This window comes from Meles meles, chromosome 13, assembly GCF_922984935.1.
Source record: "Meles meles chromosome 13, mMelMel3.1 paternal haplotype, whole genome shotgun sequence".
Lineage (NCBI taxonomy): Eukaryota > Metazoa > Chordata > Mammalia > Carnivora > Mustelidae > Meles > Meles meles.
Genome location: NC_060078.1, coordinates 5,854,658 through 5,870,245, shown reverse-complemented (window position 1 = coordinate 5,870,245; position 15,588 = coordinate 5,854,658). Strand labels below are relative to the sequence as shown.

General features: G+C 35.1%; 1 protein-coding gene across 6 annotated transcripts in view; it reads left to right on the top strand.

Annotated features, from left to right (window-relative positions):
• Nucleotides 1–15,588, top strand: part of ARID4B (AT-rich interaction domain 4B) — a 148,285-nt gene that overhangs the window by 65,903 nt on the left and 66,794 nt on the right. For all 6 annotated transcript variants that reach the window (XR_006821207.1, XM_046026560.1, XM_046026559.1 and 3 more), the window contains exons 5-7: nucleotides 1,985–2,075; nucleotides 5,126–5,205; nucleotides 11,117–11,208. Coding sequence is in view for 5 of the 6 variants with exons in the window: in XM_046026560.1 (XP_045882516.1) it covers nucleotides 1,985–2,075; nucleotides 5,126–5,205; nucleotides 11,117–11,208 (263 nt within the window). In the remaining variant the exon portion in view is untranslated. The remainder of the gene's footprint in view (nucleotides 1–1,984; nucleotides 2,076–5,125; nucleotides 5,206–11,116; nucleotides 11,209–15,588) is intronic.

Here is a 15,588-nt window from a genome sequence, read left to right as displayed (position 1 = left end):
TTTCTAGTACCTAATAGAAAGTGTCAGCATTTGGATAAATGTTTCTCTTAAAGGAAATAAACCTACGAAAAGTGATGGTCATTTGATCTCAATATATTTTCTAATGAGTTCACATGAAACATAATACCTAGACTACTTACTAAATAAATAAAAAAAAGGTACCGTGTATTTATTGACTGTAGTCGTTTAAGAAAAGCTCTGTTAATTCTTGTGGGGCCAACAGTCTTTCTCTGACCAAGTTTTTTTTTTGTTATTACCATAAAGCCCAGATACTTATATTTTATTTTTATTGGGGTATAATTGACATAATATTTTATTAGTTTTGGGTGTACAACATAATGATTTGATGTTTGATCAGTACAGTAAGTTTAGTTACATCCATCACCATCCATAGTTTTTGTTTTTGTTTTTGTTTTTTTGCTTATAATAGAAACTTTTAAGATTTATTCTTCTTAGCAACTTTCAGATATGCAGTATGGTATTACTGACTATGGTAACCATGCTGGCTGTACATTACATCCTTAAGACTTAATTTATTTTAAAACCAGAGGTTTGTACATTTTGACCACTTTTACGCATTTTGTCTACTCCCCGCTCCCTTCCCACCTGTGGCAATAACCAGTCTGTTCTCTATGTCTGTGAGCTTCTGTTTGCTTGTTTTGTTTTTTAGATTCTACATGTAAGAGATATCATATGATACTTGTCTTTCTCTATCTCACTTAGCATAATGTCCTCAGAGTACATCCATGTTGCACATGGCAAAATTTCCTTCCTTTTAATGGCTGAATAGTATTCCATTATATACATAACATATATATGTTATATATACACATATATATTTTTAAATCTTTATTTATTTATTTATTTATTTATTTCTATATCCATGCATCCACCAGTGGATACTAAGGTTGTTTCCATATCTTGGCTGTTGTAAATAGCAGTGAACATGGGGGTGCTGATACCTTTTTGAATTAATGTTTCCTTTTCTTTGGATAGGTGCCCAGTAGTGAAATTGGTGGGTCATAGTTTTATTTTTAACTTAAATACCTCCATACTGTTTACTGTAGTGGCTGTACCAATTTATTTTATATTCCCAGCAACAGTGCACAAGGGTCCCCTTTTTTCCATATCCTTGCTAACACTGCTTTTTGTTGTCTTTTTGATAATAGCCATTCTAACAGGTGTGAGGTGATATCTCATTGTGGTTTGATTTCATTTCCCTCATGATTAGTGATGTTAGCATCTTCATATGTACCTGTTGACCCGATGTGTGTCTTTGGAAAAATGTGAGATCTTCAGATCTTCTATCCATTTGCTAATCAGATTGTTTTTTTGCCATTGAGTTATAGGAGTTCTCTCTGTATATATTGGATAATTAACCCCTTACCAGATACATGATTTGCAGATATTTTTTCCCACTCAGTAGGTTTCCTGTTCATTTTGTTGATGATTTCCTTCACTGTGCAGAAGATTCTTAGTTTGAGGTACTTATAAAGACCATATGAATGTAATTGCCGGCATTTTCTTGATTAGATGGAAAATATTTTAAATGATTGTCATTAGTGGTACTTTATGACTCTTAAGGAGATAGCACAGCTTTTTCTTAACTGTTTCTACTTTTCCCCGGCCTCTTGGAAGGAGGAGTACTAATATGAGGCAAGGATTGTCAACTTCAGAGATCGTGGTTCTCAAAGTGTGGTCCAAAGACCTCTGGGGGCTCCCAAGACCCCTTTCTGGCAAGTTTTAAGGGCAAAACTATTTTCATAACAATACTTAGATATTATTTACCTTTTTTACTATGTTGACATTTTCACGGATGGTACAAAAACAGTGGTAGGTAAAACTGCTGGCACTTTAAGACATATCAAATCAGTAGTTTTTTTTATCCTTCGCCATCATGCACTCAGTTAAAAAAAAAAAAGCTAGTTTTTGTTTTGTTCATTTACATTCTAAAAGTTTTCCTAACTTTTTAAAAACACTTTAGGTCGGCGCTATTGTGGAAGTGAAGAATCTTGATGGTGCATATCAGGAAGCTGTTATCAATAAATTAACAGATGCAAGTTGGTACACTGTAGGTAAGGGAATAAATCTTTTAAAAATGTATTTTTAAAGATCATACAAATAAAAATTTCCTGATTTAGTTCCTCCCTTAGCACCGTAGGTATTATTACTGTTAATGTATTTTGTTTTTGTTTTGCTGTTAATGTTTTTTAAATCTTTCTGGTCTTTAAAATTTTTAATTCATAAGTATGTGCATAAAGTATAATTTGAAATTAGTGTATATATTATACAGTTGGATTTGTAGCTTTTTCCACTTCAGAGTATATCTTAGAGAAATTTTTTTCTATTTTATTTTTAAGTGCACATTTCGGTAGTGTTAAATGTATTCATGTTGTGCAACAGAGAAATTTCTTTTAATTATGGTAGTATGTTTCATAATATTTGATGTACCATAATTTATTTTCTTTTACTGATGATGTTGACAGTTTTCTTGGTATTACAGTAAATGCTGGATTGAATGTCTTGTACATGTACATTATTCTTATATTTCCCTGGTATATGTGCACATTGAGGACCACGCATGGTGAAGTGAAATGTAGTTTAAAACTTAGGTAGTGAAAACTGCCTTTCTAGAAGGTGGTATTCATTTCCGTGGACAATGTATGAGTGCACTCTTTCCCAGCCCAAGTAAAAGTTGATGTTAATAATCTGTAAAAATGTTTGCCAATTTGGATACAAAGTAGTGTCTCAGTTTTGTTTTAATACTCCCCTCCTGTGATTACTAGTGAGATTAGACATTTTTTCATATGTTTATTGAAAGGAACATCATTTTATTTGTATTTTCTTCTCCCAATTATCATCTTTTTATTTATTTATTTATATTTTTTCATTTGAGAGAGAGAGAGAGAGTTATTTATTTGAGAGATTTGTTTATTCATTTGAGAGAGAAAGAAAGGCCAGTGGTGAGGGGTAGGGAGGGAAGTGGAGAGAGAGGAGGAGAGAGAGTAAGAGAAAGAGACAGAAGCAGACTCTCCGCTGAATAGGAAGCCTGATGTGGGGCTCAATCCGAGGACCCGGAGATCGTGACCTGAGCTGAAGGCCGGAGATCATGACCTGAGCTGAAGGCAGATGCTTAACCAACTGAGCCATCCACATGCCACCCCCCAATCTTTTTTTTTTTTTTAAGACTTATTTTAGAGAGAGAAAGGGCTCACACGTAAGTTGGGGGAAGGGCAGACGGAGAGAATCTTTTTTTTTTTTTTAATATTTTATTTACTTATTAAACACAGAGAAAGATCACAGGTAGGCAGAGAGGCAGGCAGGGCGGGGGGGGGGAGCAGGCTTCTTTCTGAGCAGAGAGCCCAGACGGAGAGAATCTTAAGCTGACTCCCTGCTGAGCACAGAGCTGGACATGGGGCTTGATCTTAAGATCGATGAGATCATGACCTACTCTGAAACCAGGATTTGGAGGCTTAACTGACTGAGCTACCCACTGTGCCCTTTCAGGTTACTATCTTACAGTCTTCCCAGTCTCTCCCTTGTCCTATTGGAATGGTTACATTTTCTTATTTTTAGGAGATGAGATCTTTATATATTCTGAATATTAAACCTCTGGCTACCTTAGTTGCAAATACTTTTCTCCTATTTACTTTTATTTCTGCTATCAGTTTTCATATTGTCAGTTTTTCCTGTGGTCACCTTTTGCTTTTTAGTTTTAGTTTTGAATCTTATTTAAAAGGGCTTACTTTCATCAGTGTTGTAAATTTATTATCCAGTGTATTCTTCAATTTCTAGTTTTATTTTTGTTTTGCAAAGAGCTGTTTGTTTTACCTACAGTTTATTTATTTATTTATTTTTGGGACATTTTGAAATGTCATATCCCCCCCCCCCATCAATACCTAATCATCCTGGTATTATTTATTGAATAGGAGTAATTCTTATTCTTTAATGACCTCATAGGTGAGAGTAAACACCTAGTTAAAATGTCTTTGATGTTGTCAAAATTTGATGGACCTTTGAAATAGTATAGATGAGTTTTGTTTATATTTTTGTGGGATGAGAAAAAACTTGGTGAAGAGAGGGGAAATTTTAATTTGAGATAGGAAAATTTGATTTTATGTAGGTGACTAGACTGCGAGCATGTTCTATGTAGTAAGCCTAGATCCTACTTATATACGGTATTCAGTCTCATAAATCTGACATTTTAATCATTGAATATTTTAGTTACAACATTAAAAAATTGTGCTCAAAGTTATTTATCCAGTGTCACATAGTTTCACTTAAGATATAAGAACCTAATTTTGTTACTTAGGTAAAAATTGCCATTTCTAAAATCGAAGCCTGGTAACTTTAGAATAGAGGTGTTTTTTCCCATGATTTATGAGGAATGTAAGTATATGCTAAAATTATAATATAAAATAAATATATGTATGCATAAACTTACCGTAAATTTGCTGGGACATTTTAGTACTTTAAATATGTAGTATTCAATGGGGAGCGAGTTTGTCACCCAGGGAGCACTTGGCAATGTCTGTAGACAGGTTCGGTTGTCAGAAATGAGGAGCCACTAGTGGCATCTAGTGGCCAGAGGCCAGGGAAGCTGCTAAATATCTTACAGTGTTCAGAACAGCCCTCGTGATCAAGAATTATCCGCCCTGAAATGTTCGTAGTGCTCAGGTTTGGAAACCCTGCTTTAAATAGTAAAAGCAGAGTAATTTTTTAGGTGTGGTCTGAATATATAAATTTGTATTCTTTTTGTTTTTTTTTTTTCAGTGAATTTGTCAGTATTACCAGCTGGAAAACTTGCCTTTCTTTGACCACTTTGAGAAGGGTTAATTAACATTTAGATTGTTTTTTCCTAAAATGCTAACTTTTTTTTTTTTCCTCTTAATGTTTTCTGGGTCAGGGAAGATGTTTTCATTTCAGGTATATTATTTCGCTACCACTAGAAATTGGAAAACATTCTGTACTTGAAGTTATCAGAAAACAAAACGTGGACTAATTTTCAGATGTACTCTTCTGAAACAATAGTTCTGTTTGCACTCAAAATTAAATGATAATTTATATCATCTTGTTAATCTTTGAAAAATCCTTCATTAGTTTCTAATTTTACCTCCTCTCATAGTTTTTGATGATGGAGATGAGAAGACACTGAGACGATCTTCACTGTGCCTGAAGGGAGAGAGGCATTTTGCTGAAAGTGAAGTAAGTAATCGTGTAATGAATGATTGTGTCTCATATTTTGTATTGGGGGAACATATTTTTCTTTCTCAACTCCAGCTACTTACTTGTTAGTCTGGAAAACTGATTAATACCATTATCATGTGATCTGTGAATCCTGTTTAAGGCCTTGTGTTTGAGTACCAGGTGATATATCATCCTCTGCGCCCCCCCCCCCCCCCCGCCAAGAATATTTTAGCATTTGTCCACAATGAAAATTCAGTGATCTTGCTTAACTATTATTTTTAGGCAACTTTTATGTAGACTCTAATTTTAAATAATTATAGAAAAGAGGTGTCCATTTATAATCCACTTGAACCCCCTCATTAAAGGATCTGTGGATACTACAAGTTGTCCCTAACTGCTGCTGCTGCTGCTTGCTGATGTCATTATAGCCCCTCCTCAGAGATGCCTTGTCTGACTGCCCTTTCTAGACTAGTCCCTGCCATCCTCTCCGACCTTTCAGATTGGTCGAAGTTTTTTCAGAGCTTGTGTCATTCTCTGACATCAGGATATGTGTGTGTGCTTAGTTATTTGTTTACTGTCTGCCTTCCTCCCTAGAAGGTATCACAAGGGCAGGGATTTTATAGGTCTTCCTCACCACTCATTCCCAGTTCCTTAAACAGCGCCCGGGTTAGAGCAGGTACTGAATAAATGGTAGTCAGATGAAGAAATGAAGTGCTTACATTTGACATGGACTTTGCTCACTGTTTTACCTACATCATCATATTCATAACACTGTGAAGTAGATAGCATCATTATCTTTAATTTACAAATGGTGAAACTGATGGTCAGAGCTGGTTCTCAAACCAGTATTTTCTAGTACCAAAGCCATGCTCTAGAATTGAAAGGTGTTAAGTTACTAGGAATGGAGGGAGGGTTCACAAAGTTTTGTAAATCAGTAGTTTGCAATCCAGAATTTTGAAAATGGACATATTGTTAAAGTGTTATATTCTGTAGTCCAGCCTATAAATGTTAATGCACAGCGTGGCCAAACCATGATTACTTTTCTTCTTGTCACTATTTAGAACAGTGTTTCTTTGGGGACATTTTATATTATTTATTTGAGTATTAAACTTTATTTTATGTTTTCTTGTTTTGCAAATATTTTCCTTTCCCTTAAATAATTGAATTCCTGTTCCAGTTCAGAATTTGGGACAGGTTCTGCGTATTGTGATTCTGGCCTATTTTTTAAAGTCTCATATTGTAACATTTCTTTCTACTTATTTTTTCTTTTCCTTTTTTTTTTTATTTTTAAGTTTTTATTTATTTAAGTAATCCCTATACCCAATGTGGGCCTCAAACTCACAACCCGATATCAAGAGTCACATGCTTTTCCGACTGAGCCAGCCAGGTGCCCCATTTCCCTGAACTTCTGTCTTACAAGACTACTTGGTATTTTCAGATTATGATTCATATTCTTTTCTTGGTTTCTGCTGAGTACTGCTCTTAATGTTCCTCCATGATGTCTTTCATGAGCTTTCTAAGCAGATTTGATCCCTTTATCCTTTGATCCTTTGGCATTTCTCTTATTCTTATTTGATGGTCTTTTTTATTACTATTCTTATTTTCCCTGTAAGATTTTAAGCTGTTTTGCGGGGTAATAGCCCAATTTTTGTCATTTTGATAGGCTCTTCTCCACCCCCCCCTCCAGTGTTTTCTGTATAGAAGCCTTCAGTAAGTATTTTTGTAATTAATTGTGAAGCTTTAAATATAGGAAGTCCATACAACTTTAGAATTGGCAGTGAATTTGGCTTTTTGTAGTGATAAAGTAACAATTCTTTATAAGTTTATGTAATTTTTTAAAATGTTTTATTTATTTAATCTCTACACCCAGTGGTGGGGCTCAAACTCACAACCCTGAGAGCAAGAGTCATATGCTTTTCTGACTAAGCTAGCCAGGCACCCCTAAGTTTATATAATTCTTAGAAATAATTTCATTTCTCTTAGAACATGTGTACAATTATAGTAGGTCAGTGAATAAATATGGGGGCTTAAAGACTTGATTTTTCATCTGTTTAGTGAAGGCATGTGCCTTATTTTTTTTAATCCAGAGAAATATTTAAAATACATTGTTGTTGTGTGCCCCCCTCCCCCGCCAGGAGAATCAGGGCTGTTGTAGTGTAAAGGCTGAAGGGTTTGAAAAAGTAGCTCAGTGTGTCCTTCTCACCTTCAAGGTGGACACTTTTACTGTGTGTGTCCGTATGTGTTAAACTTTTAGTTTTGTTAGAGGGTACTTAGAGTACTGGTGTATTGTATCCCATAAGCCAGGTGCGTGCTATGTTAGGTAGTGGAGACACAAGGGTTAACCAAGTAGACATGGAATTTATCCTTGAGTAACTTAGTGTCTGTTGGAGGGGAAAAAGCATTAATCAAACAACTGTATATTCTGAGATTATATGTGTACTGAGTTCTGTGGTACCATGGCCAGGAGTGTATTTAATCTGCCATCTATGTATTCCTTCTCTTTATTTGATATTTTTGATATTTTCAAAAAACATTTTTAATTTGTTAAAAAATTACTCAGAGCATTGTTATTATCAGTAATAACTTTGATCTTGAGCGGAAAGCCACATCAGACTGGCAGTGTTTGGGGTCACTAATTCCATTAAGAAGCTACATACTTAAAGACTTAAATTTAAGATTTCCATGTAAGAGAATCACAGCCACACTTCAGTCAGTCAATTCCGGTGCTAATAGTGCTGGTTCTAGCCCTAACCGGCTTCGTGAGGGTGTTGACACTGCCTGGGGGTTGGGGCATTTCTGCAGAGCTTGTTGCTCAGAAGTAGTTTCATCAGCTGGTATTCACTGTGCGTTTACTACTTCCTGCGTGCAGTTGATACTCTAAAGAAAGGTTAGTTAAATCTCATCTCCGTATTTCCTATAGCCCATTTAGGAAACAGGGCCGTAGGCATGTCTCCTCTAGGCCTATGGAATTTTCTTTTAGCTTTAATATAGCTAGGAGTGTCTGATTTTTGCTCTTTAGGTTTTAATGAGACAAATTTTACCCTTCTCTCAGTCTTTTCTCTCACTTGAAATAAAGGTGCTCCTACTTTCCTGAACATGGTTTGAGGCTAGGGACAGAGATAAGGCTTCTTACTCCTCTAACTCTTCATTACATAGGGAAAATAATCAGAAATCCTGGATATTTTCTTTCCTATAACTGGTGACTTACCAGATGCTTAAAATAGAAATCCCAGTACTTGATAGAAGTCTCTGCTTTCACAAGAGCAACCTTAATATTAGGGGAGTGAGGTGGGGCATTGAATCCTTATGTTCGCTTGACAGAGGTGAATCCAGGTTAATTTATTTTCTCTGTTTAGCAAATAATTGTACTTTGAAATTTTGGGAACAAAGCATAATTAGGAGTTAATAACAAGTGACTACTCCTTCTTCTTCTTCTTCTTCTTCTTCTTCTTCTTTTTTTTTTTAAAGATTTTGCTTATTTGAGGGGCACCTAGGTGGCTCAGTTGGTTGAGCATCTGCCTTCGGCTTGGGTCATGATCTCAGGGTCCTGAGATCGAGCCCCATATCGGGCTGCCTGGTCACTGGGGAGTCTGCTTTTCCCTCTGACCCTCACCCTTCTCATGCTCTATCATTCACTTTCTCTGAAATAAATAAAATCTAAAAAATAATTTTATTTGAAAGAGAGCAGAGTGAGAGACAGCACGAGGGGTGGGTGAGAGGCAGAGAGGGAGAGGAACAAATAGACTCCCTGCTGAGCAGGGAGCTCAATGCAGGGCTCAATTCCAGAACCCCAGGGTCCTGATCCTGCGCCGAAGGCAGACGCGTAACTGACTGAGCCAACCGGCCACCCCTGACAAGTGACTTTTAGAGAGGTTTTATTTTGTGTATTACTGTATTTAGACCAACTTTTGCCTCCAGATTTATTTTATTTATTTATTTTAAAAAATTATTTGAGAGAGAGAGTGAGGGAATAGAGGGCAAGGGAAAGAATCCTCAAGTAGACTCCCCTGCAGAGTGTGGAGCTGGACATGGGGCTCTAGCCAAGGACCCTGAGGTCATGACCTGAGCTGAAATTAGGAGTCAGATGCTTAACTGACTGAGCTACTTAGGCACCCCCCAAGTGTCTTTTAAATGCCTGACTTAAGCTGAATTTGCAAGATTAGATTTTTTTTTTAAAGATTTTATTTATTTATTTGACAGAGTAAGATCATAAGTAGGCAGAGAGGCAGGCAGAGAGAGGAGGAAGCAGGTCCCTGCTGAGCAGAGAGCCCGATGTGGGACTCGATCCCAGGACCCTGAGATCATGACCTGAACCAAAGGCAGAGGCTTTAACCCACTGAGCCACCCAGGCACCCCGCAAGATTAGATTTTATGTCCTATAAAAGTTAATAGTTTTTGTCTTCTGAAGGAATTGATCTTTATGTTTGATGGGTAGTACCTTTTCCCTATTTCAGTATCCTTTGTTGTTGGATACATAGATCTATGTACCTCAGGTACATTTACATATATTCTAATAAATGATGCAATCTAACAAGTTATGCAAGATTATTAATATGGTTCCCCTTTCACATTATATTCATCTTGTTTCAACAAAATTATCTGTTTTAAAAATAAAAGTTAAAAATTTCCTTTTAAATATTTACAGTTTATATTTAGATAGTCTGATTTTTTAAAATCTAAAATAATATATACCCTTTCATGTAACACCCTGGTTTGTAACTTTTAGAAGTTTTTCTTTAAATTTTAAAAAAAAATTTATTTTTTTGAGAAGTCTTTTTTTTTTTTTTTTTAGTATATGTGCTGCCGAAGCGAGCGCTTTTTGAGAAGTCTTTATCCTAAGTAATTTCTCACCCTCACTTCCGTCCTGACAGTTTTTGTGGGGTCTTTAGTTCCCCTGGTATTCATGAAATTATCTGTAATAGCAGAGGTTCTATTGGAGAGGTGAAAGGAATAGCAAATGTATGGAAGATCTTAAAAATGCAGAAAAAGCAGCATTATCAAAATTAATATTCAGAGAATGCAGTTAGTTGGGATAGCGTTTTCAGATGGAGACCTTAACTTTTTAGTTACATAAACCTTTTTAGGGAATAATGGCAAGAAAAATCCAAGAAGTAGCTAATATTGAGAAGTGAAGGGAATCATTCCAGGATTCCTTTTTTTCTTCATTCTGCTTGTTATTAACCAATAACCAATTCCTCACCTGGAAATCATTACTTTAGGATGGGGTAAGGGACAAACGGTTTGACATGAACTGTCAGTTGACAATAGGAAATGTTTACTTACTGATCATTATCTTCATACCAAGCACCATATTGGATGCTGCAGACTAAAAAGGAAGGGAAAATTAAATGTAGAAAAGTCAATATTTACATATTCTTTAAAAAAGGTGTATTGCAGAAAACATTTGCAAAGTAATAATATATCCTATCGAAAGCCTTTTTTCAAACAGTTGATGCTTTTTTTTTTTTGGATAATTTTGTTACCTATTAAGAATTCTATATTATGGATTATGATTCCCTTTGAGCAAAGAGAAATTTGATTTGCAATTGGCCCCAATTCAGATGCTAGGTCCTTACGTATAGATTTCTTCTCTCTCCAGTCTATTTTCTACTGAGCTGTGTTTTATTTTGTATTTTAATCATTCTTAGAAGTCTGTCAGCCTTCAAAAAGATAATGAAACCATGAAGAAAGAACAGCTTAATTTTTTTCACTTCCCCTTCTCACCCCTCCCCCCGTAATGGGTTCATTCATCTTTATTCTAATATCTTTGAAATGACACTTGTCTATCTTTAGGAAAGTTGTATTTTAGTCTTCCTTGGGGGCAGTTTTTAATCTTCAAATCTAAGCATATTCTTAAACTGATTTGGTTTAAAAAGGAAAGAGAACTTGCTACGTCATAACTTTGATGGGTTTATGTTCTTACCCACAGACATTAGACCAGCTCCCACTCACCAACCCTGAACATTTTGGCACTCCTGTCATAGGGAAGAAAACAAATAGAGGAAGAAGATCTAATCATATGTAAGTCCATTTTCATAACTGTTAGTTGAACCTGAATTCATTTCTCCTTCTAGTATTGTTTTAAGAGTTACTAATTTGAAATTGTACTTTGCAAAATGCTAACTGGATCTCGTAGTAATTTCAGACTCCTTAGCACGGTGCTTGAGAGTCTCCACGCTCACCCAGCCTTAACAGCTGCGTATCTGTCTGCCGTTTCTCCCCGCATGCGTCTTGGTGCTGTAGTCAGAGTGGAACCAGTCAACATTCGCTGGACACATCCTTTGTTTTCCTGATACTTACTTTTATTCATGCTTTTTTTTTTCCTTTCTCAGACGCCACCTTCCATGTCATTATCTCACTCATTCAGTCTCCCACCAGAAATGCTCCCACCGTTATGTGAACTGTTTTGTGTCTCCCTACTCTTTCCTTAAAAACAGACCTATTTTCTTTCCTCTGAGCTCTCTAAATTCTTTGCATTTATCTAATGTCAAAAACAGTATTTCACCTGTTATTGTCTTTGTAGTATTTGTTTTCTCTTCCTAATAATCTTAATCTCCTTGACAGAAACCATCTTACTTATTTTTATGTCTTACAGTTGTGACATATATTCTTGTCTGTTTAACAAATTAACTTTTAATGGGCCATGCATAGGCTCCAAAAGGTTCTAAATTAAAAAGGATCACAGGATCAAAGGGTCATCAGAGATAAACAATTTTCAAACAGTTTGAGAAAGAAAAATCATTTATCGCGAAGGACTGGGAGGCACAGTGGGATCAGACTTCTCCATAGTAATACTAGATGCTGGTGGTCCATAGAATGCAGAGTGTTGGAATGGAAGTCTGTATTAAAAGGTGGACTCAGTTACTTAATATAATGGAACATTGGGGGGAAATTAAAGATACGATGATAACAGATAGAGAAAAAATAGCAAAGGCATTAAGTAACTTCCCCTGAAAATTGTATCAGAAAGGAAAACTTAGTAGGATGGAGGGAGAGGAGGTGGCTTAAATACAAAATTAAGTCCTAGTAACAGTAGGAAGTCGACAGAATAATGCCTACAATGTATAAAACAGTATAAGAGTATTATTTAGAGATAAGGTACTAACTATCAAAGAAACAGCTGGAATAGTTGAAAACATAGGTGCCTCCATAGGAGCAGGTGAAGAAAATTGGGAAGGAGGAGTTTTTAATGTATTCCATTGGAGGTTATTTTAGAAACAATTTTGAACATTTCACTTGGGTAAAATTCAAAAATTTTAACATGTCTAAGCCCAAATATTGTCAGAGTGGCAGTTAAAAATAAATATTGAGTCGAATGGCTGAAATCTTCAGCATAAGTGAATGTTTTCACTCAGTGTTAAGAATCACGTATTAAATGTAAGTATGGCTCAGTTTTGGAGATAGAAATCGGATTGGGTAAGCACTGTCTCTCATATTGGGTACTTTCAGCCTTAGAGGAAAGTGATGAAGATAGGTATTATTTTTACCCACATTAATAATTGGGGAAATTGGGCTTAGAGACAATAAGTAATCCAAGGAACACACTAAGGAAAGGACAAGGACTTGAACTCATCCATGCTCCATGGGCCTTTTCCCATTCAACTGATTGACTCTTACTTAGATAGAGTAGTACTTCAGTTACTTTCTAAAATAGTTCTAACAGTAAATAAATAATGACTCATTGGAGGGAGGAAATAAAAGACCAATCCTTACACTGAAAAAATATTTCATATTCGTATTTTCCTACTATACTGTGATTCAGACCATGCTTTTTTTTTCCTTAACTCTCTGAAATTTTTAGAAGATGTTTTTCAATTAATTACTAAGTGAATAATTTCTCTCACTTGGGATTTAGCTTGCTGATGACTTGATTATCTTAGGGTATTCAGGGTGTAACTATTATTTGCTCTTTTCCATACGACTTGTTCCATCCAGAAGAAGAAATAAATGAAAAATGTATGTTAGCATTACTCATATGAAAGCATCCTGTTGTCATTATTTGATGTTACTGTGATCTAATAATGTTATCAGTTTTTCCAGAGGGATGTTTTATTGCTATAGAATATTCACTGAAGCACTTACGAGATAAACCTTTCAATGTCTCTTTGAAAATTAATGACTTCAATTGTGTATTAAAATTTTACCTACCATTGCTCATTAGAGTCTTCCATAGTTTTGGTAGTCAACTTCTAATTATGATTATTGATATCAGAATAATGAGGTAGGGTGTATTTGATGTAAAATTATTTCATTAGCGAAGATTTCTACTTCTCTTGCTTTTTGAGAGTGGCAGTGTGGCTTGATTGTTAAAAGTGTGAACTGTGGAGCCAGGTGGCCTGGGTGTGAATAACTCTGCCTTTTCCTTGCTCTGTACCTTTGGGCAGATTACTTAGTGTTCATGCCTCAATTTTCTTATCTGTAAAATTGAGATAATAGTATTACCTATCTCTCAGAATTGTTGCAAAGATTAAATGAATTCATACCCTTAAAGTGTTTATATAGGAAACACTGTGTAAATACTAGATATCAAACGTCATGTATTGAATGCAAAAATTTTCATCAAATACCAGTATGTGACTTGACTTCATTCATAAAAATATTTATATGTGTGAGTATATAAAAAATCTGCTTACAGTGTTTGTCTGATAAGTGGAATTGGTTTTGGCTATATTATTTGAATTTTTTAAACAACATTTTCATATTTTATATTTTATATATATATTGTAAGAAAAACAATTTTTGTGTCCATCAAAAATTCTTTTTAAATTTTGAAAAATATTGCATCTAATATTTAGACATGTTTTATCTTTCTTCAACTGTCACCTACACATATAAACATAAATTTGAACCTAGAATGATCTTTAAAAATGACCCAGTTATGACGTATTAAAAAATCTGTTAGCTGAGGTCTCCCTTTCTCGAAGATGAAACTAAAGCTTGCAGTTGTCATTGAGCAGGTTGATCTTTGCTTTCTGAAGAATCCAGCAGACATTCTAAGTGATTTTCCTGTTGAGAATCTCTGTGTATAATGAAAGATTTGTTGTTGGGGCTGTATTGCGTATGTGCAGAGTAAGAAGGCTAACCAGAGGTTGAGAATTAACTATTACAGGAAACGAAGCCCTTCTCATCTATAATCTTGTTTTGCTTGCTCTATTCTTTCCCCCTCACTGTGGTGGTCATTTTCATTGCCAAGAGATGTTACAATGTTTTCGCTTAGCACTTAATGCCATGGTGTGTAGGCACCACAGGCAAGTACCATAGTTGGAAGTTCCCTTCTCCTTTATTACAGTCCCTCAGAGTTCTTTCTCCCTTTTCTGAGTGATTTTCTACAACAAAGTCTTGGACGTGGACCTTAAGGTCATTTATCTGACCTTCATTTCCTCTTCCATTACTCAACTGAAAAAACCTTCATTTGATTCTCTGATTGATTGTCTTTTGAAATTTAATTTTGTACAGAGATAAATAAGGTTATTTCTTCCCAGGTTTCCCCAGACTCCATTGTTTAGGAATATATCACTACTTTTATTTTCTTTTAACAACTTTTAATCCACATGCCAGTTAATGTGCCTCCAGATATTCCAAAATTGATTATTTTTGATACCTTCCTTCAGTTGAGTTTTATTTATATTCTGCCTTTAATTACTTAATTCAAATATATTCAGCTATTTTCTTAAGATTATCATTCTCTATATTAATTTTTTAAAACAAGTTATTGATCATTTAATCAACGTGTAAGTTGATTGAATTTTGCCGTTACAATTTAGCCATTGAATATAGATGTTTTATTTCTGCCTAAGGAATAGAATAACTGAAATCATAGAAACATTTGTGTACCTTCACCCCTCAAAAGTGTTTTCCAATCACCTGGCAAAAGTGTATGTGCAGCTGCTACAGTAGAAATCAGTCTGCTTGCTGTTATTTTTTTTCTCCTTCAGAAAAAGAATAAAGCATAAGAAAGCTTAAAATGGTTCTTGATAGGGATTATGTATGGGCAGGGATTTTACCCATTGACAGCACTAAAGTTTACCCAATAAAGTAGTGATGTGTACCTGGTATTTATAGGTCTGCAGATCTTTAAAGAATGTTTTTCACTGAGATATAATTAACATGCCAAAATTCACCCTTGTGACGTGTCTAGCGTGTGGTGTTTTTAGTATATTCAAAGATTGCATAACCAGTACCACTATCTAATTCTAGAATTTTTTTTATTATTTGCTGTTTTATTTTGATACAAGAATTTGATTCTAGTTTCCTTCTTGATTAAAAACTGGGGAAAAAATAAAACCCTATTATTGGTAAGTATATACATGACCGTATGTTCTATGTTTTAATCTCTAAAGAACTGTACATTGTTAGACTTCCTGATACTGACTAATACAGGTTTTTAATTTAGTGTACAAA